General features: G+C 46.3%; 1 protein-coding gene across 1 annotated transcript in view; it reads left to right on the plus strand.

Moving 5' to 3' along the window:
* The first annotated feature begins 309 nt into the window (after window positions 1–309).
* Window positions 310–22,689, plus strand: part of LOC118940507 (kinesin heavy chain-like) — a 175,973-nt gene continuing 153,593 nt past the window's right edge. The window contains exon 1 of the mRNA XM_036950862.1: window positions 310–1,084. Within this exon, the coding sequence (XP_036806757.1) occupies window positions 956–1,084 (129 nt within the window). The 5' untranslated portion in view covers window positions 310–955. The remainder of the gene's footprint in view (window positions 1,085–22,689) is intronic.

Below are 22,689 nucleotides of genomic sequence, written 5' to 3' on the forward strand. Positions count from 1 at the left end.
TCAGGAAAGTGGACCTGGTAGACTTTGGAGATTTCACCTAAACTTGATTCAATTTGCAATGGTGCTTTGGTGAAATTGTACAAACATTGTAAAAAATAAACCTTCGGGTTGCTGCCGCTAAGAATGTGAACGAACAGCATGACAGCAGGCTGCCTTGTCTGGTCTATTTATAGACATAGGGAATATAGCCATAACCCAAATGCCTTTGTTTGAATGAACCAGGGAAAACATTGCAACAAAACATATATTTGCCTAGTTTATAGACGTCTCTGTCAATCACTGTAATACCACATATGTTCGATTTTTAACGAATGTGGGCCCACGATTGACTGGTCAAACCATATTCGCATGATGGGGCTATTATACAATAACAACAATTGTCCATAGGCAACTGCTCCATCTTCAGCGCATCAGTGGTGCTGATGAGAGGGATGAGAATAGGCTACCACTTTAATAACGTTGCCTGGATCAGTGCAGGCCACGCCCCGTGCTTGTTAAAAGACCAGAGAGCTGCCAGTGAAGCAAAGCGCTCGGCAAGCTCATGCTTCAAAAATCTCTCCTCCTGCATCTCTCGCTACAACAGCGGACCGACCGTCTGGAGCCGGATCCGCTCGGGAATACTCTCACATTTCAATTCTAAAGAACTGCATGGACAAATTAGCAGAAACGTTATAGTGACATATATGTGTTTTTCTGGTCTATTTGAAGTAAGCAAACTCTCCAACATTTACATAACCTAATTTACATTTTTATTTTGATCGAAACTGATCTTATTTCAAGCACAAAAGCTTGAAATTATCCTTCTTGCAAACGCTCAACTTGCCCATCTAAAAAAAAGAGTGTCTGCATTGATATGATAGATAAGACTAAATAGTGTAAGGGAACAAGTAAGTTATAGGTTTCCAAAAAAAATCCCCTTTGCCTTTTTTGAGGCACATCCGATTTCTTTCTCACAATGGCCGATGTTAGCGCAGAATGTAACATCAAGGTGCTATGTCGCTTCCGTCCTCTAAATCAGTCCGAAATAATCCGTGGAGACAAATTCATCCCCTCATTCCAAGCTGATGACACCGTCAGCATAGCGGTAAGTTGATATTCTGCTGCTCATTCATTATTTTTGACAAGATTTGTTGTCTGCCATGTTAGTGATGATGACTGACGATGAGGCATCATCTTAACGGCCATGCAGAACATACACTATGTCTTCAGGATACATACTATCATCCAACATCATCCTCTGACTATCGGTCAAGTCTGGACTCCTTTCCCCTGAAAGTTCACACTTGTTTTAATCCAAGTAACTGCTTTTGATGATATCATACAGATATTGATTGTCATCCTCCTCCTCCTCCTCCTCATCACCTTCTCGCATCATTCACTGTCAATAGTTCATGTCTGAATGTAGACTAGGCTACTCTGTCCAGCCAGATAAATAATGCCATTGATGAGTTCATGTTGCAGCATCAGTTTGCGGGATGAATGCAAGTCACGTCATTGCGTAAATTCAATCCTATGTTTATGCTGTATAGCACACACCCGATATACAGCATACCTTATAGTAATAGGCTGTAGGTATGTATCAGCCAATCAGGCTTCACTGTTAATCTATTAATTATTGGAAGAGAGCTCCTGGCATGGCCTGTTTACACTAGGGTTCTGTCATCTCAATTAACCAAGGTCACTTAGCATGGCTTTATAGTGCTGTGTGGATCAATGGTTATTAGTTTCACAAAGGACATCCAACAGGCTTGACATTTTCCAGGTCTGCGTCCCAAATGGCACCATATTCCCTATATAGTGCCCTACTTTTGACCCTCGTGGGCCCTTGTACAAAGCAGTGTATTATAAAAGGGATCGGGTGCCATTTGGGACCGAACCCCAGGGAATAAATAACTATTGACTGTTATATCACAGGGACTGACTGATTGCCTCATCAATACCTCTTTAATAATCTACTAATAACATGACATTTAGCAGATTCTGTAGTCCCAAGCGTCTTACATCGTACATTTTTACGCATGGGCGGCCCCAGGTTTTGGACTAATTCATGTGGCCTGAATTGATCTGATATTGACTGGTGTGTCCCACGTCATTAATAACATGTAAAAATGATTGATCATATGTAGGCTGTGCTTTTGGACTTTAAGAAAGAGAGAGAGAGAGAGAGAGAGAGAGAGAGAGAGAGAGAAAACGAGAGAGGGAGTGAGCGATGGGGAGCAAGAGAGAGATTGTTTATTTCACTTTTGTTTATTATTTATTTCACTTGCTTTGGCAATGTAAACATGTTTCCCATGCCAATAAATCCATTTGAAAGAGAGAGAGAGAGAGAGAGAGAGAGAGAGAGAGATCTAGAAAGATAACATGTTTCCCATGCCAATAAATCCCTTTGAAAGAGAGAGAGCGAGAGAGAGAGTGAGAGAGAAAGAGAGAGAGAGAGAGAGAGAGAGAGAGAGTGAGAGAGAGAGAAAAGAGCATATCCTCTGAGTTAAGATCTATGTATGTTATGCATAGTCATTCCTCCTGTGGGTTTTAATGCTCCTGAGGATGTGATAATAGTTATGTGGATGGACCGTTGCGTCTATGTAATGGGTGGCTGGAATTACTCTAGATGAGGAAGTGGGAGAGATGTACATTGTTACAACACTGTATATATATATAATATGACATTTGTAATGTCTTTATTGTTTTGAAACTTCTGTATGTGTAATGTTTACTGTTAATTTTTATTGTTTCTTTCACTTTTGTATATTATCTACCTCACTTGCTTTGGCAATGTTAACACATGTTTCCCATGCCAATAAAGCCCCTTGAATTGAATTGAGATGTGATGTGGAGAGATAGAATGCTGATTTCTGTATTGTTGCAAGAGGACAATAAAGTGTCTTAGTTGTAGTGGCTTTCAGAATGTATTCACACCCGTTGACTTTTTCCACATTTTGTTGTCTTACAGCCTGAATTTAAAATGGATTCAATTGAAGTTGTATGTCACTGATCTACACACAATAGCACATAATGTCAAAGTGGAATTATGTTATTAGAAATGTTTACAAATGAGTTAAAAATGAAAAGCTGACATGTCTTGTCAATAAGTATTCAACCCCATTGTTATGGCAAGCCTAAATAAGTTCAGGAGTAGAAATGTTCTTAACAAGTCACATAATAAGTTGCATGGACTCACTCTGTGTGCAATAATAGTGTTTAACATTCTTTTTGAATGACATCTCTGTAACCCACACATACAATTATCTGTAAGGTCCCTCAGTCGAACAGTGAATTTCAAACACAGATTTAATCACAAAGACCCAGGTGGTTTTCCAATGCCTAGCAAAGAAGGGCACCTATTGGTAGACGACAACAACAACAAAAAACATTTGAATATCCCTTTGACCATGGTAAAGTTATTAATTACACTGTGGATGGTGTATCAATACACCCAGTCACTATAAAGATACAGGCGTCCTTCCTAACTTAGTTGCCTGAGAGGAAGGACACCGCTCAGGGATTTCACTATGAGGCCAATGGTGACTTTAAAACAGTTACAGAGTTTAATGGCTGTGATAGGAGATAACTGAGGATCAACAACACTGTAGTTCCTCCACAATACTAACCTAAATGACAGAGTGAAAAGAAGGAAGCCTGTACAAAATAAAATATTCCCAAACATGAATCTTGTTTACAATAAGGCACTAAAATATTAACTTTATGAAAAATCCAGCAGAACACATAACTGAGTACAACTCTCCATATTTTCAAGCGCGGTGGTGACTGCATCATAAAAATATGTGCTTGTCAATGGCAAGGACTAGGACGGTTTTTTTTAGGCTAAAAAGAAAGGAAATAGAGCTAAGAACAGGCAAAATCCTAGAGGAAAACCTGGTTCAGTCTGCTTTCCAACAGACACTGGGATACAAAGTCACCTTTCAGCAGGACAATAACCTAAAACACAAGGCCAAATATACAGTACACTGGAGTTGCTTACCAAGATGACATTGAATGTTCCTGAGTGGTCTAGTTACAGTTTTGACTTAAATCGGCTTGAAAATATATGACAAGACTTGAAAATGGCTGTCTAGCAATGATCAACAACCAACTTGACAGAGCTTGAAGAATTTAAAAAAGAATAATGTGCAAATATTAAATTATTATAATCCAGGTGATGAAACCTCTTAGAAAACGTGCCCAGAAAGACTCATAGCTGACTCAGGTGGTTGAATACTTATATAATCAAGATATATTAGTATTTTTTTTTCTTCATTTTTTTTTTAAACAAATATTAAGCAAGGTCCATCCAGAAATGGTTTGTCGAGATCAGTGTGGAAGAACTTGACTGGCCTGCACAGAGCCCTGACCTCAACCCCATTGAACACCTTTGGGCTGAATTTGAACGCCGACTGAGAGCCAGGCCTAATCTCCCAACATCAGTGCCCGACATCACTAATGCTCTTGTGGCTGATTGGATCTTTGGTAGTTAGCAAGTCCCTGCAACAATGTTCCAACATCTAGTGGAAAGCTTTCCCAGAAGAATGGAGGCTGTTATAGCAGCAAAGGGGGAACCAACTCCATATTAATGCCCATTATTTTGGGATGAGATGTTAGACGAGCAGGTGTCCACATACTTTTGGTCATGTAGTGTTTGCTTATTTCCTATTTTCTTCTCTCATCTAAACAGCTGACAATACAAATAACAACAGACTCATCAGAAATAATAGTGAATATCTGGTCTGTTCTTTCTACGGTCTATCATCGGGTCATACATCAGCCTGGTGTTATTACGAGGGTTCTATTGATTTCATATTATAGTACAGACATTAGCCTGGTGTTATTACGAGGGTTATATTGATTTCACCAGACATCAGCCTGGTGTTATTACGAGGGTTATATTGATTTCATATTATAGTACAGACATCAGCCTGGTGTTATTACGAGGGTTATATTGATTTCATATTATAGTACAGACATCAGCCTGGTGTTATTACGAGGGTTATATTGATTTCATATTATAGTACAGACATCAGCCTGGTGTTATTACGAGGGTTATAATGATTTCATATTATAGTACAGACATCAACCTGGTGGTATTACGAGGGTTCTATTGATTTCACCAGACATCAGCCTGGTGTTATTACGAGGGTTATATTGATTTCATATTATAGTACAGACATCAGCCTGGTGTTATGACGAGGGTTATATTGATTTCATATTATAGTACAGGCATCAGCCTGGTGTTATTACGAGGGTTATATTGATGCAAACATCAGCCTGGTGTTATTACGAGGGTTATATTGATTTCAGGATCATTAACAGCTTCTCGTTCTAACATCACGTTACAATAATTATTTAGATTCCCATGCCCACAAATCCTACAAATATCGTTCAAGGTTCCCCGCTCTAGGCAAGACATTTCAGTTACTGTGTACATAAAATGAAAAAAAAAGAGTGACACTGGAAATTATTAGTGTGATTTATCGTACATCAAACTTAACAGTCTCAGTGTAACTGTCCCGGAGGCCGGTTTATATCCGTAGCAACCGGTTGCCAAGGTCCTGGGGATGCAAGTTCAGATCTCTGCCCCCAAAATCCCCAGGTCTGCTCCAATGGAGGTATGACTAACACAATAAATCAAAAACAACACCCGATAAAATGTAATTGAAATGAAAATGTCGTTATATACCATATAAACTGTTGCAGCTCCCAGGTCTGTACCACTCTATGAGGTCGGTAGGAGTCCTTCTCCCTGTTGTACTCTGCATTTTTTTATTTTTTTTATTTCACCTTTATTTAACCAGGTAGGCTAGTTGAGAACACCTTTATTTAACCAGGTAGGCTAGTTGAGAACACCTTTATTTAACCAGGTAGGCCAGTTGAGAACACCTTTATTTAACCAGGTAGGCTAGTTGAGAACACCTTTATTTAACCAGGTAGGCTAGTTGAGAACACCTTTATTTAACCAGGTAGGCTAGTTGAGAACACCTTTATTTAACCGGGTAGGCAAGTTGAGAACAAGTTGTCATTTACAATTGCGACCTGGCCAAGATAAAGCATGTAGCTGGACAACACATGAAGAGGACACCACATCAGCGATAGATACATCTCGCATACATGTACCCGACTCTAGGTTCAGGCTGCCCTTAGTCACAGATCTAGGATCAGCAAACTCCCCTAAAATCCTAACCCTAAACTATTATGTAGAAATTAACCAAACGGATCTGGGATTAGTGTCTATGGACAACGTGTTGATGAGAAGTGTGGATAGCCAACACATACATGTGTGATGTAAACGTGTGTCGTCAGTCTACCCCTGTTTAATATGACCCGTCCACAACAGCTTGGCCTTCAAAACAGTCTGCATGGTAGACCTGGAATCAGACAGGATACATAGTCAGGACTGGAGAGAATGTCTGACTAACGACCAAACATCCAATCATCAACCTAGACTAGATGATTACCATGTATGGATTTTACCTTTATTTAACTTGGCAAGTCAGTTAAGAACAAATTCTTATTTACAATGACGGCCTTGGAACAGTGGGTTAACTGCCTTCTTCAGGGACAGAACGACAGATTTGTACCTTGTCAGCTCGGGGATTCGATCTTGTAACCTTTTGGTTACTAGTCTAACGCTCTGACCACTAGGCTTTTTTATCTTACTTTGTACATAATGTTACCGCTACTGTCTCTTATGACCAAAAATAACTTCTGGGCATCAGAACTGCGATTACTCACCATGGACTGGCAGAATCCTTTTTTTCCCTTTAACGAGTCTGACGAGCCCGACGTGAATGATATACTGCTTTCCCGTGAAGAGGCCCCGATCCCCATCATTTGGGTGAAGAGAAGGCAGAGAAAAAGGGGCCAGAAGGAGGGCTGCCTTCTAAGAATTTGCAGGCGATCGCATAAATCCCCACTTCCTTCCATTCTGCTAGAAAACGTGCAATCTTTGTAAAATAAAATCAATGACCTTTCGCAGAAGATTAAACCACCAACGGGACATTCAAAACTGTAATATCTTATGCTTCACGGAGTCGTGACTGAACGATGACACTATCAACATACAGCTGGCTGGTTATAGGCTGTATCGGAAGGATAGAAGAGTTGCGTCTGCTAAGACCAAGGCCGGCGGACTATCTATTTTTCTAAATAACAGCTGGTGCTTGATATCTAAGGAAGTCTCAAGCAATTGCTCGTCTGAGGTAGATTATCTCATGATAAGCTGTAGACCACACTATCTACAGAGAGAGTTTTCATCTGTATTTTTTGTAGCTGTCTACATGCCACCACAGACCGATGCTGGCACTAAGACCACACTGAATGAGCTGTATTCCGCCATAAGCAAACAGGAAAATGCTCACCCAGAGGCGGCGCTCCTAGTAGCCAGGGACTTCAATGCAGGGAAACATAAATCTGTCTTACCAAATTTCTATCAGCATGTTAAATGTGCAACCAGAGGGAAAAGAACTCTGGATCACATTTACTCCACACACAGAGACACATACAAAGCTCTCCCTCTCCCTCCATTTGGCAAATCTGACCATAATTCTATCCTCCTGATTCCTGCTTACAAGCAAAAATTAAAGCAGGAAGCACCAGTGACACAGTCTATAAAATAAGTGGTCAGATGAAGCAGATGCTAAACTACAAGACTGTTTTGTTAGCACAGACTGGAAAATGTTCTGGGATTCCTCCGATGGCATTGAGGAGTACAGCACATCAGTCACTGGCCCCACAGTGACCAGACGTACATACCCCAACCAGAAAACATGAATTACAGGCAACATCCGCACTGAGCTAAAGGCTAAAGCTGCCTCTTTCAAGGAGCGGGACTCTAACCTGGAAGCTTATAAGAAATCCCGCTACGCCCTCTGATGAACCATCAAACAGGCAAAGTGTCAATACAGGACTAAGATTGAGGGCTTGCAAACCATTACAGTCTACAAAGGGGAAGCACAGCCGAGAGCTGCCCAGTGACACGAGCCTACCAGACAAGCTAAACTACTTCCATGCTCGCTTCAAGGCAAATAACACAGAAACATGCATGAGAGCACCAGCTGTTCCGGAAACTATGTGATCAAGCTCTCCGCAGCCGATGTGAGTAAGACCTTAAAACAGGTCAACATTCACAAGGCCGCAGGGCCAGACGGATTACCAGGACGTGAACTGCGAGCATGCGCTTACCAGTGGCAGTGACTGGGACGGAGCAAAGTACAGAGAGATCCTTGATGAAAACCTGCTCCAGAGTGCTCAGGACCTCAGACTGGGGGCGACGGTTCACCTTCCGGCAGGACAACGACCCTAAACACACAGCCAAGAATGCAGGAGTGGCCTCGGGACAAGTCTCTGAATGCCCTTGAGTGGCCCAGCCAGAGCCCGGACTTGAACCAGGTCAAACATCTCTGGGAAGACCGGAAAATAGCTGTGCAGTGACGCCCCCCCCCCCCCCCCCCCCCCCTCCCCCAAATCCAACCTGACCTTGCTTGAGAGGATCTGCAGAGGAGAATGGGAGAAACTCCCCAAATACAGGTGAGCCAAGCTGTAATTGCTGCCAAAGGTGCTTCAACAAAGTACTGAGTAAAGGGTCTGAATACTTATGTAAATGTGATATCAGTTTTTTATTTTTTAATACACTTGCAAAAATGTAAAAAAAATAAAATAAATAGCTTTGTCATTGTGAGGTGTTGTGTGCAGATTGATGGGGGCAGAAAAAAAAAACATGTTAATACATTTTTGAATAAGACTAACAGAACAAAATGTGGGAAAAAGTCAAGGGGTCTGAATATTTTCCAAATACACTGTACATACAGTACATCAACCTGGTGCTACTGTGAGGGTTGTGTTGATTTCATATTATTGTACATACACCATGATTCATAGAAGGATGAAAAAACAGACTTACTGAAATCAGGACACTTTACCAACGCTAGAATTCACATGACCTACAGTACCCTGAAAGGCAAACGTTGGAAGCCATTCTAATTCTAATTAGGTCTATATGATTGTGATATTACCATTATTATACTGCATGCTGGGATCAGAAGCCGTGAAATTACAGTTGGAAAGCCATTCTGTGTACACAGAGATTATTTCTCAGTCCCACCCCCTGTACACATACAGAACAGTTGTAGTGTGTAAACCAGGAAACCAGAGGCTGTGAGAGACTGATAGATAATATCCAGGAAAATGTATTCCCAACTACATTCAAAATGAATTACATATAACACACACACACACACACACACACCCACCCACTCTCTTCCCCTTCTACTGCAGGAAGCCATCAAAATCGCTTTTCAGCACACTCATTGTGTCATACTAATTATACTAATGAATGTGTTTGTCCTACTCCCTCCACATCTGGCTCAGTCATTGCGCTGGCTTCTCTTCTAGGGAATCTGACAGTGAAGAGGGAGAGAGAGGGTGTGTGTGTGTGTGAGAGAGAGAGGGTGAAGGGTAGTATACGTTCGTCAGATTAGTTTGTCACAGCAAGTCCTGTAACACCTGGGGTAGTCTCGAGTTACCATACTTCCAAGTGTTAACTGCTGGGACAAGCATCTGACGGACAATGGGATTTAATAATCATTTGGCGTGCGGGCGGGTACTTATATTTTGTCTTGTCCCAGACATGTACTACAGTTTTTATTGCATATCCCAAATCCCCTTGAGACACTCTCGGAGAGTGGGGTCACAGCCACAGTCAGCAGAAAGCCAGGAGCAATTAGGGTTAAGTGCATTGCTCAGTGACACGTTGTTCACCTTGTCAGCTTCAGTTACTGGTCCAACGCTCCAACCACCTGTCAACAGATTTGGTTTATGTGATGATGAGTCATCTTTTTTCCATTTATTTAACTTGGCAAGTCAGTTAAGAACAAATTCTTATTTTCAATGACAGCTTAGGAACAGTGGGTTAACTGCCTTGTTCAGGGGCAGAATGACTGATTTTGACCTTGTCAGCTCGGGGGATTTGATCTAGCAACCTTTTGGCTATTGGTCCAATGCTCTAACCACTAGGTTACCTGCCACCTCTACACTCTAACCACTAGGTTACCTGCCACCTCTCCATCTCTAACCACTAGGTTACCTGCCACCTCTACACTCTAACCACTAGGTTACCTGCCACCTCTACACTCTAACCACTAGGTTACCTGCCACCTCTCCACTCTAACCACTAGGTTACCTGCCACCTCTACACTCTAACCACTAGGTTACCTGCCACCTCTCCATCTCTGGACCTGGAGACTGTGAAGAGACCTCTGGTAGCATGTCTTGTGTGGTACCGACGAGTGTCCGAACCGTGCACCAACTGCTTGAACAGACAGTTCAGTACCTCCAACACCTCACACAAAGACCGATAGTGATGCAGTCAATGCACTCTCCTCAGCTTTGAGCCAGGAGGGACTGACATGCATGTCACTGACACTTTCCCTATGTGTACATCTAAGTGAGATACGTGCTGCTTTGTTCCGGATCAACTGCCATTTCCGTACATGTCCCTCTTTGTTGTTCAACAAAGCTCAGCCTCAGACAGCAGCTCTAGTACCTTGGCATTATCACGGCCTTGCAGCGCAGGTAACGTTTCAATATATTGTCCATTCGTGGAATAGTTTCTTGAATTGGGTTTGCTATTGCTGTTGGTGTTGTTGTTGTTGTTGTACATAGCCATGTTAAGTACCTCCAGCGAACATACCTCACTCACTAAGCTATCCAAGGTCTGATGCTCCCGAGTGGCGCAGCGGTCTAACTCACTGAATCTCAGGGCAAGAGTCGACACTACAGTCCCTGGTTTGAATCCAGGGACTGGATTGGCCCTGCGTCATCCCGGGGTAGGCCGTTATTGCAAATGAGAATTTGTTCTTTAAATGACTTGCCTAGTTAAATAAAGGTTAAATAAATAAATAGGATTAAGACAAGTAGCTTCCATGGGAACGTTACTGCACTGTTTAATCTGATTGGCTGATCAATTCTTCAACCTATGAGGAAGGTTCAGACTTTTTCCATTTGAGTTTTCCATTTATCTGGCAGTTTACATACTGCAGTTTACCACTGTAGTTTACATACTGCAGCTTACCACTATAGTTTACATACTGCAGTTTACCACTGTAGTTTACATACTGCAGCTTACCACTATAGTTTACATACTGCAGTTTACCACTGTAGTTTACATACTGCAGTTTACCACTGTAGTTTACATACTGCAGCTTGCCACTATAGTTTACATACTGCAGCTTACCACTATAGTTTACATACTGCAGCTTACCACTATAGTTTGCATACTGCAGTTTACCACTGTAGTTTACATACTGCAGTTTACCACTGTAGTTTACATACTGCAGCTTACCACTGTAGTTTACATACTGCAGCTTACCACTATAGTTTACATACTGCAGCTTGCCACTATAGTTTACATACTGCAGCTTGCCACTATAGTTTAAATACTGCAGCTTACCACTGTAGTTTACATACTGCAGCTTACCTCTGTAGTTTACATACTGCAGCTTACCACTATAGTTTACATACTGCAGCTTACCACTGTAGTTTACATACTGCAGCTTACCACTATAGTTTACATACTGCAGCTTACCACTGTAGTTTACATACTGCATTTTACCACTATAGTTTACATACTGCAGCTTACCACTGTAGTTTACATACTGCAGCTTACCACTGTAGTTTACATACTGCATTTTACCACTATAGTTTACATACTGCAGCTTACCACTGTAGTTTACATACTGCTGGTACAGGTACCTCCACCACACTCACCCCTCTCTCCCTGGCCTGTCTCCCCTTCTCTGGTACAGGTACCCCCAACACACTCCCCCCTCTCTCCCTGGCCTGTCTCCCCTTCTCTGGTACAGGTACCCCCAACACACTCCCCCCTCTCTCCCTGGCCTGTCTCCCCTTGTCTGGTACAGGTACCTACACCACACTCACCCCTCTCTCCCTGGCCTGTCTCCCCTTCTCTGGTACAGGTACCCCCAACACACTCCCCCCTCTCTCCCTGGCCTGTCTCCCCTTGTCTGGTACAGGTACCTACACCACACTCCCCCTCTCTCCCTGGCCTGTCTCCCCCTGTCTGGTACAGGTACCCCCACCACACTCACCCCTCTCTCCCTGGCCTGTCTCCCCTTGCCTGGTACAGGTACCCCCACCACACTCACCCCTCTCTCCCTGGCCTGTCTCCCCCTGTCTGGTACAGGTACCTCCACCACACTCCCCCCTCTCTCCCTGGCCTGTCTCCCCCTGTCTGGTACAGGTACCCCCACCACACTGCCCCCTCTCTCCCTGGCCTGTCTCCCCCTGTCTGGTACAGGTACCCCCACCACACTCACCCCTCCATCCCTGGCCTCTCTCCCCCTGTCTGGAACAGGTACCTCCACCACACACCCCACTCTCTCCCTGGCCTGTCTCCCCCTGTCTGGTACAGGTACCTCCACCACACTCACCCCTCTCTCCCTGGCCTGTCTCCCCTTGTCTGGTACAGGTACCTCCACCACACTCCCCCCTCTCTCCCTGGCCTGTCTCCCCCTGTCTGGTACAGGTACCCCCACCACACTCCCCCCTCTCTCCCTGGTCTGTCTCCAACTGTCTGGTACAGGTACCCCCACCACACTCCCCCCTCTCTCCCTGTTCTGTCTCCAACTGTCTGGTACAGGTACCCCCACCACACTCACCCCTCTCTCCCTGGCCTGTCTCCCCCTTTCTGGTACAGGTACCTGCACCACACTCCCACCTCTCTCTCTGGCCTGTCTCCCCCTGTCTGGAACAGGTACCCCCACCACACTCGCCCCTCCATCCTAGGCCTGTCTCCCCTTGTCTGGAACAGGCACCCCCACCACACTCCCCCCTCTCTCCCTGGCCTGTCTCCCCCTGTCTGGAACAGGTACCCCCACCACACTCGCCCCTCCATCCTTGGCCTGTCTCCCCCTGTCTGGTACAGGTACCCCCACCACACTCCCCCCTCTCTCCCTGGCCTGTCTCCCCTTGTCTGGTACAGGTACCTCCACCACACTCCCCCCTCTCTCCCTGGCCTGTCTCCCCCTGTCTGGTACAGGTACCCCCACCACACTCCCCCCTCTCTCCCTGGCATGTCTCCCCCTGTCTGGTACAGGTACCCCCACCACACTCGCCCCTCTCTCCCTGGCCTGTCTCCCCTTGTCTGGTACAGGTACCTCCACCACACTCCCCCCTCTCTCCCTGGTCTGTCTCCCCCTGTCTGGTACAGGTACCCCCACCACACTCCCCCCTCTCTCCCTGGCCTGTCTCCCCCTGTCTGGAACAGGTACCCCCACCACACTCGCCCCTCCATCCTTGGCCTGTCTCCCCCTGTCTGGTACAGGTACCCCCACCACACTCCCCCCTCTCTCCCTGGCCTGTCTCCCCTTGTCTGGTACAGGTACCTCCACCACACTCCCCCCTCTCTCCCTGGCCTGTCTCCCCCTGTCTGGTACAGGTACCCCCACCACACTCCCCCCTCTCTCCCTGGCATGTCTCCCCCTGTCTGGTACAGGTACCCCCACCACACTCGCCCCTCTCTCCCTGGCCTGTCTCCCCTTGTCTGGTACAGGTACCTCCACCACACTCCCCCCTCTCTCCCTGGCCTGTCTCCCCCTGTCTGGTACAGGTACCCCCACCACACTCCCCCCTCTCTCCCTGGCCTGTCTCCCCCTGTCTGGTACAGGTACCCCCACCACACTCCCCCCTCTCTCCCTGGCCTGTCTCCCCCTGTCTGGTACAGGTACCCCCACCACACTCACCCCCTCCATCCTTGGCCTGTCTCCCCCTGTTTGGAACAGGTACCCCCACCACACTCGCCCCTCTCTCCCTGGCCTGTCTCCCCTTGTCTGGTACAGGTACCTCCACCACACTCCCCCCTCTCTCCCTGGCCTGTCTCCCCCTGTCTGGTACAGGTACCCCCACCACACTCCCCCCTCTCTCCCTGGCCTGTCTCCCCCTGTCTGGTACAGGTACCCCCACCAAACTCCCCCCTCTCTCCCTGGCCTGTCTCCCCTTGTCTGGTACAGGTACCTCCACCATACTCCCCCCTCTCCCTGGCCTGTCTCCCCCTGTCTGGTACAGGTACCCCACCACACTCACCCCTCTCTCCCTGGCCTGTCTCCCTCTGTCTGGTACAGGTACCCCCACCACACTCACCCCCCTCCATCCTTGGCCTGTCTCCCCCTGTCTGGAACAGGTACCCCCACCACACTCACCCCTCTCTCCCTGGCCTGTCTCCCCCTGTCTGGTACAGGTACCTCCACCACACTCCCCTTTCTCTCCCTGGCCTGTCTCCCCTTGTCTGGTACAGGTACCCCCACCACACTCACCCCTCTCTCCCTGGCCTGTCTCCCCTTGTCTGGTACAGGTACCTCCACCACACTCCCCCCTCTCTCCCTGGCCTGTCTCCCCTTGTCTGGTACAGGTACCTCCACCACACTCCCCCCTCTCCCTGGCCTGTCTCCCCTTGTCTGGTACAGGTACCTCCACCACATTCCCCCCTCGCCCTGGCCTGTCTCCCCCTGTCTGGTACAGGTACCCCCACCACACTCACCCCCCTCCATCCTTGGCCTGTCTCCCCCTGTCTGGAACAGGTACCCCCACCACACTCGCCCCTCTCTCCCTGGCCTGTCTCCCCTTGTCTGGTACAGGTACCTCCACCACACTCCCCCCTCTCTCCCTGGCCTGTCTCCCCCTGTCTGGTACAGGTACCCCCACCACACTCCCCCCTCTCTCCCTGGCCTGTCTCCACCTGTCTGGTACAGGTACCCCCACCACACTCACCCCCCTCCATCCTTGGCCTGTCTCCCCATGTCTGGTACAGGTACCCCCACCACACTCCCCCCTCTCTCCCTGGCCTGTCTCCCCTTGTCTGGTACAGGTACCTCCACCACACTCCCCCCTCGCCCTGGCCTGTCTCCCCCTGTCTGGTACAGGTACCCCCACCACACTCACCCCTCTCTCCCTGGCCTGTCTCCCCCTGTCTGGTACAGGTACCTGCACCACACTCACCCCTCTCTCCCTGGCCTGTCTCCCCCTGTCTGGTACAGGTACCCCCACCACACTCCCCCCTCTCTCCCTGGCCTGTCTCCCCTTGTCTGGTACAGGTACCCCCACCACACTCCCCCCCTCTCTCCCTGGCCTGTCTCCCCCTGTCTGGTACAGGTACCCCCACCACACTCACCCCCCTCCATCCTTGGCCTGTCTCCCCCTGTCTGGAACAGGTACCCCCACCACACTCGCCCCTCTCTCCCTGGCCTGTCTCCCCTTGTCTGGTACAGGTACCTCCACCACACTCCCCCCTCTCTCCCTGGCCTGTCTCCCCCTGTCTGGTACAGGTACCCCCACCACACTCCCCCCTCTCTCCCTGGCCTGTCTCCCCCTGTCTGGTACAGGTACCCCCACCACACTCACCCCCTCCATCCTTGGCCTGTCTCCCCCTGTTTGGAACAGGTACCCCCACCACACTTGCCCCTCTCTCCCTGGCCTGTCTCCCCTTGTCTGGTACAGGTACCTCCACCACACTCCCCCCTCTCTCCCTGGCCTGTCTCCCCCTGTCTGGTACAGGTACCCCCACCACACTCCCCCCTCTCTCCCTGGCCTGTCTCCCCCTGTCTGGTACAGGTACCCCCACCACACTCCCCCCTCTCTCCCTGGCCTGTCTCCCCTTGTCTGGTACAGGTACCTCCACCACACTCCCCTTTCTCTCCCTGGCCTGTCTCCCCTTGTCTGGTACAGGTACCTCCACCACACTCCCCCCTCTCCCTGGCCTGTCTCCCCTTGTCTGGTACAGGTACCTCCACCACACTCCCCCCTCGCCCTGGCCTGTCTCCCCCTGTCTGGTACAGGTACCCCCACCACACTCACCCCCCTCCATCCTTGGCATGTCTCCCCCTGTCTGGAACAGGTACCCCCACCACACTCCCCCCTCTCTCCCTGGCCTGTCTCTACCCCTGTCTGGTACAGGTACCCCCACCACACTCCCCCCTCTTTCCCTGGCCTGGTTCCCCCTGTCTGGTACAGGTACCCCCACCACACTCACCCCCCTCCATCCTTGGCCTGTCTCCCCCTGTCTGGAACAGGTACCCCCACCACACTCACCCCTCTCTCCCTGGCCTGTCTCCCCTTGTCTGGTACAGGTACCTCCACCACACTCCCCCCTCTCTCCCTGGCCTGTCTCCCCCTGTCTGGTACAGGTACCCCCACCACACTCACCCCTCTCTCCCTGGCCTGTCTCCCCTTGTCTGGTACAGGTACCTCCACCACACTCCCCTTTCTCTCCCTAGCCTGTCTCCCCTTGTCTGGTACAGGTACCTCCACCACACTCCCCCCTCTCCCTGGCCTGTCTCCCCTTGTCTGGTAAAGGTACCTCCACCACACTCCCCCCTCGCCCTGGCCTGTCTCCCCCTGTCTGGAACAGGTACCCCCACCACACTCACCCCTCTCTCCCTGGCCTGTCTCCCCTTGTCTGGTACAGGTACCTCCACCACACTCCCCCCTCTCTCCCTGGCCTGTCTCCCCCTGTCTGGTACAGGTACCCCCACCACACTCACCCCTCTCTCCCTGGCCTGTCTCCCCCTGTCTGGTACAGGTACCCCCACCACACTCCCCCCTCTCTCCCTGGCCTGTCTCCCCTTGTCTGGTACAGGTACCTCCACCACACTCCCCTTTCTCTCCCTAGCCTGTCTCCCCTTGTCTGGTACAGGTACCTCCACCACACTCCCCCCTCTCCCTGGCCTGTCTCCCCTTGTCTGGTACAGGTACCTCCACCACACTCCCCCCTCGCCCTGGCCTGTCTCCCCCTGTCTGGTACAGGTACCCCCACCACACTCCCCCCTCTCTCCCGAGCTTTCGCTCACCTCCAGCACACAGTCACTGTTGGGGCGAGTGACTCTGAACTTACAATGGCTAGCCCCAAGTCATTATATATATATATATATATATATATATATATATATATATATATATATATATATATATATATATATATATATATATATTTTTTTTTTTTGCATTTAGCTATTTTGCTATTTGCCCTTTGACTCCTGTATACTTTGTTGACTTTCTTTACCCAACCGTGGGACAGACTATTGTCGTGTCTTTGGCTATGCTGGATTCATTGCTATGACATGCTACAGTGCATTGCGAAAGTATTCGGCCCCCTTGAACTTTGCGACCTTTTGCCACATTTCAGGCTTCAAACATAAAGATATAAAACTGTTTTTTTTTGTGAAGAATCAACAACAAGTGGGACACAATCATGAAGTGGAACGACATTTATTGGATATTTCAAACTTTTTTAACAAATCAAAAACTGAAAAATTGGGCGTGCAAAATTATTCAGCCCCTTTACTTTCAGTGCAGCAAACTCTCTCCAGAAGTTCAGTGAGGATCTCTGAATGATCCAATGTTGACCTAAATGACTAATGATGATAAATACAATCCACCTGTGTGTAATCAAGTCTCCGTATAAATGCACCTGCACTGTGATAGTCTCAGAGGTCCGTCAAAAGCGCAGAGAGCATCATGAAGAACAAGAAACACGCCAGGCAGGTCCGAGATACTGTTGTGAAGAAGTTTAAAGCCGGATTTGGATACAAAAATATTTCCCAAGCTTTAAACATCCCAAGGAGCACTGTGCAAGCGATAATATTGAAATGGAAGGAGTATCAGACCACTGCAAATCTAACAAGACCTGGCCGTCCCTCTAAACTTTCAGTTCATACAAGGAGAAGACTGATCAGAGATGCAGCCAAGAGGCCCATGATCACTCTGGATGAACTGCAGAGATCTACAGCTGAGGTGGGAGACTCTGTCCATAGGACAACAATCAGTCGTATATTGCACAAATCTGGCCTTTATGGAAGAGTGGCAAGAAGAAAGCCATTTCTTAAAGATATCCATAAAAAGTGTCGTTTAAAGTTTGCCACAAGCCACCTGGGAGACACACCAAACATGTGGAAGAAGGTGCTCTGGTCAGATGAAACCAAAATTGAACTTTTTGGCAACAATGCAAAACGTTATGTTTGGCGTAAAAGCAACACAGCTGAACACACCATCCCCACTGTCAAACATGGTGGTGGCAGCATCATGGTTTGGGCCTGCTTTTCTTCAGCAGGGACAGGGAAGATGGTTAAAATTGATGGAAAGATGGATGGAGCCAAATACAGGACCATTCTGGAAGAAAACATGATGGAGTCTGCAAAAGACCTGAGACTGGGACGGAGATTTGTCTTCCAACAAGACAATGATCCAAAACATAAAGCAAAATCTACAATGGAATGGTTCAAAAATAAACATATCCAGGTGTTAGAATGGCCAAGTCAAAGTCCAGACCTGAATCCAATCGAGAATCTGTGGAAAGAACTGAAAACTGCTGTTCACAAATGCTCTCCATCCAACCTCACTGAGCTCGAGCTGTTTTGCAAGGAGGAATGGGAAAACATTTCAGTTTCTCGATGTGCAAAACTGATAGAGACATACCCCAAGCGACTTACAGCTGTAATCGCAGCAAAAGGTGGCGCTACAAAGTATTAACTTAAGGGGGCTGAATAATTTTGCACGCCCAATTTTTCAGTTTTTGATTTGTTAAAAAAGTTTGAAATATCCAATAAATGTCGTTCCACTTCATGATTGTGTCCCACTTGTTGTTGACTCTTCACAAAAAAATACAGTTTTATATCTTTATGTTTGAAGCCTGAAATGTGGCAAAAGGTCGCAAAGTTCAAGGGGGCCGAATACTTTCGCAAGGCACTGTATTCTATAAAATAATTTATCCGTAATTAATATCAACTGATTGAGCTAATCATGTAAATGTAATTAACTAGAGAGTCGGGCACCACAAAATAATATTCATAGAGCTGTTATCTTCCGAATAACTCTTAAAGATTTAGTCATATTGTACATCAATAGCAGTCAACATTAATCGTCATCTTACTTCAGTCTCATAATCTGAAAGTTGTAAATTCTTGGTTATCTGCAAAAATCCTGGCTAACAAGTTGAATCAGCAATACAAAATTGGGTTTAATTATTTATTTACTAAATACCTAACTAATCACACAGAATTACATATACAAAGAATGAATCATACCTGGGTAATTCTTTACGTCATAGGACAGCGTCCCTAGTGGGCGGAACAGATATGACAGCTTGTTACACAAAGGAAAAGGGGCGGGGTTTGAGTAAAAGAGCGGGAAGACTGAGGAACAAAGGGAAGAATCTGTGCTATCGTAAATACAGTATCTTATGCATTCTAAATTACCGCCCATTTGGAAAAGGAAAATGCAATAAATCTTTACTCTGAGCTGCGCTTCAGTAGGTTGGTGGTAGATGGAAGACCGTGTTGCCAAACCGAGTCCTCTGTCCTCTGAAGAATGTCTCTGGTGGTCACTTGAATAAATTGTAGTAACATTGTTGTGTGGTAGATGGGATACTCTGTCTGTTGCTTCCTAACCTGCGTTTACAGCTGCGGTCGCTAACTCAACGGCTAGGAGGTATCACTTCTGTCGTGAATAAGAGTTCAAAGTTCATACCATTCGCAACCAAAGCTCACGCTGATGTTGGCTTCATTCTGTAGTTATTATCTGAACCATTCTGACATGGGATCGTCACCCTCATATCCACAGAACAGGAAGTTATGTTGTCGTCAAGGCTTTATATAGGAAGGGAGAAAAGGAGTGTGTTTCATAGTTTACATCCTCTGTCTTTTTTACTGTAATTTAATTATGCCAATGTGTTTTCATTAATTGAAAACCCTTAATCTATTTCATGAGAATTTGTAAGATTCTTGTTTGCATAAAATAGACGGAGACCAGCCATTTCAATAATAGGTAACAGAATTTATTCTCGGAGCGCGCTGCCACGTTACCACGAGCAACAGTTTATATACAAGAACATGACGTAATTTCATTGCTCCTAAAATGAATCTCCTCCTCCAGACCGGGTCAAAGGGAACTCTGAAGGTTCATTCTGAGTTCATTCTGACCCCCCCCAGCACATACACAGGACACACAACACAACTGAATTAACTTTTTGACCCCTCAACATTATCGATCACCACTTAGCTGACAGTTCTAATTAACAGAAAACCTAGGAATGCACTCACTTCCTTATCTAAAACACCCCAGAGCTCAGTTTCGTCGGTTCAACCAAAGGTTGTCTGTTTCCACAAACCATTTCTTTCTTCCTAGTTGGAATGGTGTTCATTAACTTTAATTACTCCTTGTCCGTGTCACACAATCCCTTCTTATGAACTCATATTGTTAATCAGATATAATAAAACAGAGTATAAGTTTACTTAGTTACAGTTCCATTTAAAATGATTTGTTCAGTCATTTAATCATAATTTTCCCAACAGTCTCTTCACATGGGCCGGCCACTGAGTGAGCAGCCCTAACTTGAAAACCCACATCTCACATTTTAGAAGCTAAAATCACATTTCATCCCATCTCAAATAATTTCATATTCAAACATTTAAATTGAACAACAATTCCATGTGAATCTGATAACTCTGATGTGTAGACTTTCCACTGTAGAGTTTATGTCCTCTTATCATTGATGAGAATGTCTCAGATGACAACCGAACTGACATCATATTCATTAAGTACCACTGCATATGTTCAATTGTTTCGGATTACCAGAATATAGTCCATTTCCCCCACATACTGATGTTTCCAGAATCTCTATGTTAACCAAGGGTTTTTTAAATGTAACCTCAGTAGGTTAGAGAAGGAAAAAGGGGGGAAGAGGTATTTATGACTATCATAAACCTATCCCCCAGGCCAACTTCCTGACACTATGTTTGTTCTCACACTCGGGACTCTGACTCTCTTGGTTACACAGACTCTTGGCCTCGCATCCTATTCTAACCACCTCTCGCCGGCTTTGTATTCATGTTACCTGATGAAATTGCTGTACAATTTGATCTTGTTGCCATCTGATGCACATTCAGATGTCATAAATCAGCACTGCAGAGCTCTCCCTGTCCTCTGCCTTGCCTTGATTGTATTACTGTTGATGATATCAGGAAATGTCTATGTACACTCTGTCCCATCTACTGTTGCTAGACCCAATTCTGAAGTGTGCTCTGATATCTGCTTCACTCATTTCTGCTCCCGTAAAAGCCTGGGTTTTCTGCACTAGAAGCTTATTAGCTAAAATGGATCAATTGAAAGTGTGGGTTCACAGCTCCAATCCAAATGTGTTGGTCATTACTGAGACGTGGTTAAGGAAGAGTGTTTTGAATACTGATGTTAACCTTACTGGTTATAACCTGTTTCAACAAGACATCTTCCAAAGGTGGGGGAGTGGCAATCTTTACCAAGGATCACCTTCAGTGCTCGGTTGCCTCCACCAAGTCTGTCAGCAAACAATTTTATTTGCTGGTTTTAAGCATTAAACGTTCAAATACAGTGCCTTGCAAAAGGTGGCGCTACAAAGTATTAACTTAAGGGGGCTGAATAATTTTGCACGGCCAATTTTTCAGTTTTTGATTTGTTAAAAAAGTTTGAAATATCCAACAAATGTCGTTCCACTTCATGATTGTGTCCCACTTGTTGTTGATTCTTCACAAAAAATACAGTTTTATATCTTTATGTTTGAAGCCTGAAATGTGGCAAAAGGTCGCAAAGTTGACTTTAGCCTGGGAGATCAAGGGAGATCAAGCTGATCCTAACTGTTATAGGCCTATTTCTATTTTGCCCTGTTTATCAAAGGTGTTGGAAAAACTTGTCAATAATCAACTGACTGGCTTTCTTGATGTCTGTAGTATTCTCTCTGGTGTGCAGTCTGTTAGCCGCTCAGGTTATGGATGTGTCACTGCAACCTTAAAGGTCCTCAATGATGTCACCATTGCTCTTGATTCTAAGCAATGTTGTGCTGCTATTTTTATTGACTTGGCCAAAGCTTTTGATACGGTAGCCCATTCTATTCTTGTGGGCCGACTAAGGAGTATTGGTTTCTCTGAGGGGTCTTTGGCCTGGTTTGCTAACTACCTCTCTCAAAGAGTGCAGTGTATAAAGTCAGAAAATCTGCTGTCTCAGCCACTGCCTGTGACCAAGGGAGTACCCAAAGGCTCGATCCTAGGCCCCACGCTCTTTTCAATTTACATTAACAGCATAGCTCAGGCAGTAGGAAGCTCTCTCATCCATTTATTTGCAGATGAAACAGTCTTATACTCGTCTGGCCCCTCCCCGGATTTTGTGTTAAATGCTCTACAACAAAGCTTTCTTAGTGTCCAACAAGCTTTCTCTACCATTAACCTTGTTCTGAACACCTCCAAAACAAAGGTCATGTGGTTTGGTAAGGAGAATGGCCCTCTCCCCACAGGTGTGATTAATACATCTGAGGGTTTAGAACTTGAGGTAGTCACCTCATACAAGTACTTGGGAGTATGGCTAGACGGTGCACTGTCCTTCTCTCAGCACATATCAAAGCTGCAGGCTAAAGTCAAATCTAGACTTGGTTTCCTCTATCGTAATCGCTGCTCTTTCACCCCAGCTGCCACACTAACCCTGATTCAGATGACCATCCTAACCATGCTAGATTACGGAAACATAATTTATAGATCGGCAGGTAAGGGTGCTCTCAGCCGCTAGATGTTCTTTACAATTCGGCCATCAGATTATCCACCAATGCTCCTTATAGGACACATCACTGCACTCTATACTCCTCTGTAAACTGTCATCTCTGTATACCCGTTG

The sequence above is a fragment of the Oncorhynchus mykiss genome, chromosome 17 (genome assembly GCF_013265735.2).
Source record: "Oncorhynchus mykiss isolate Arlee chromosome 17, USDA_OmykA_1.1, whole genome shotgun sequence".
NCBI classification, from domain to species: domain Eukaryota; kingdom Metazoa; phylum Chordata; class Actinopteri; order Salmoniformes; family Salmonidae; genus Oncorhynchus; species Oncorhynchus mykiss.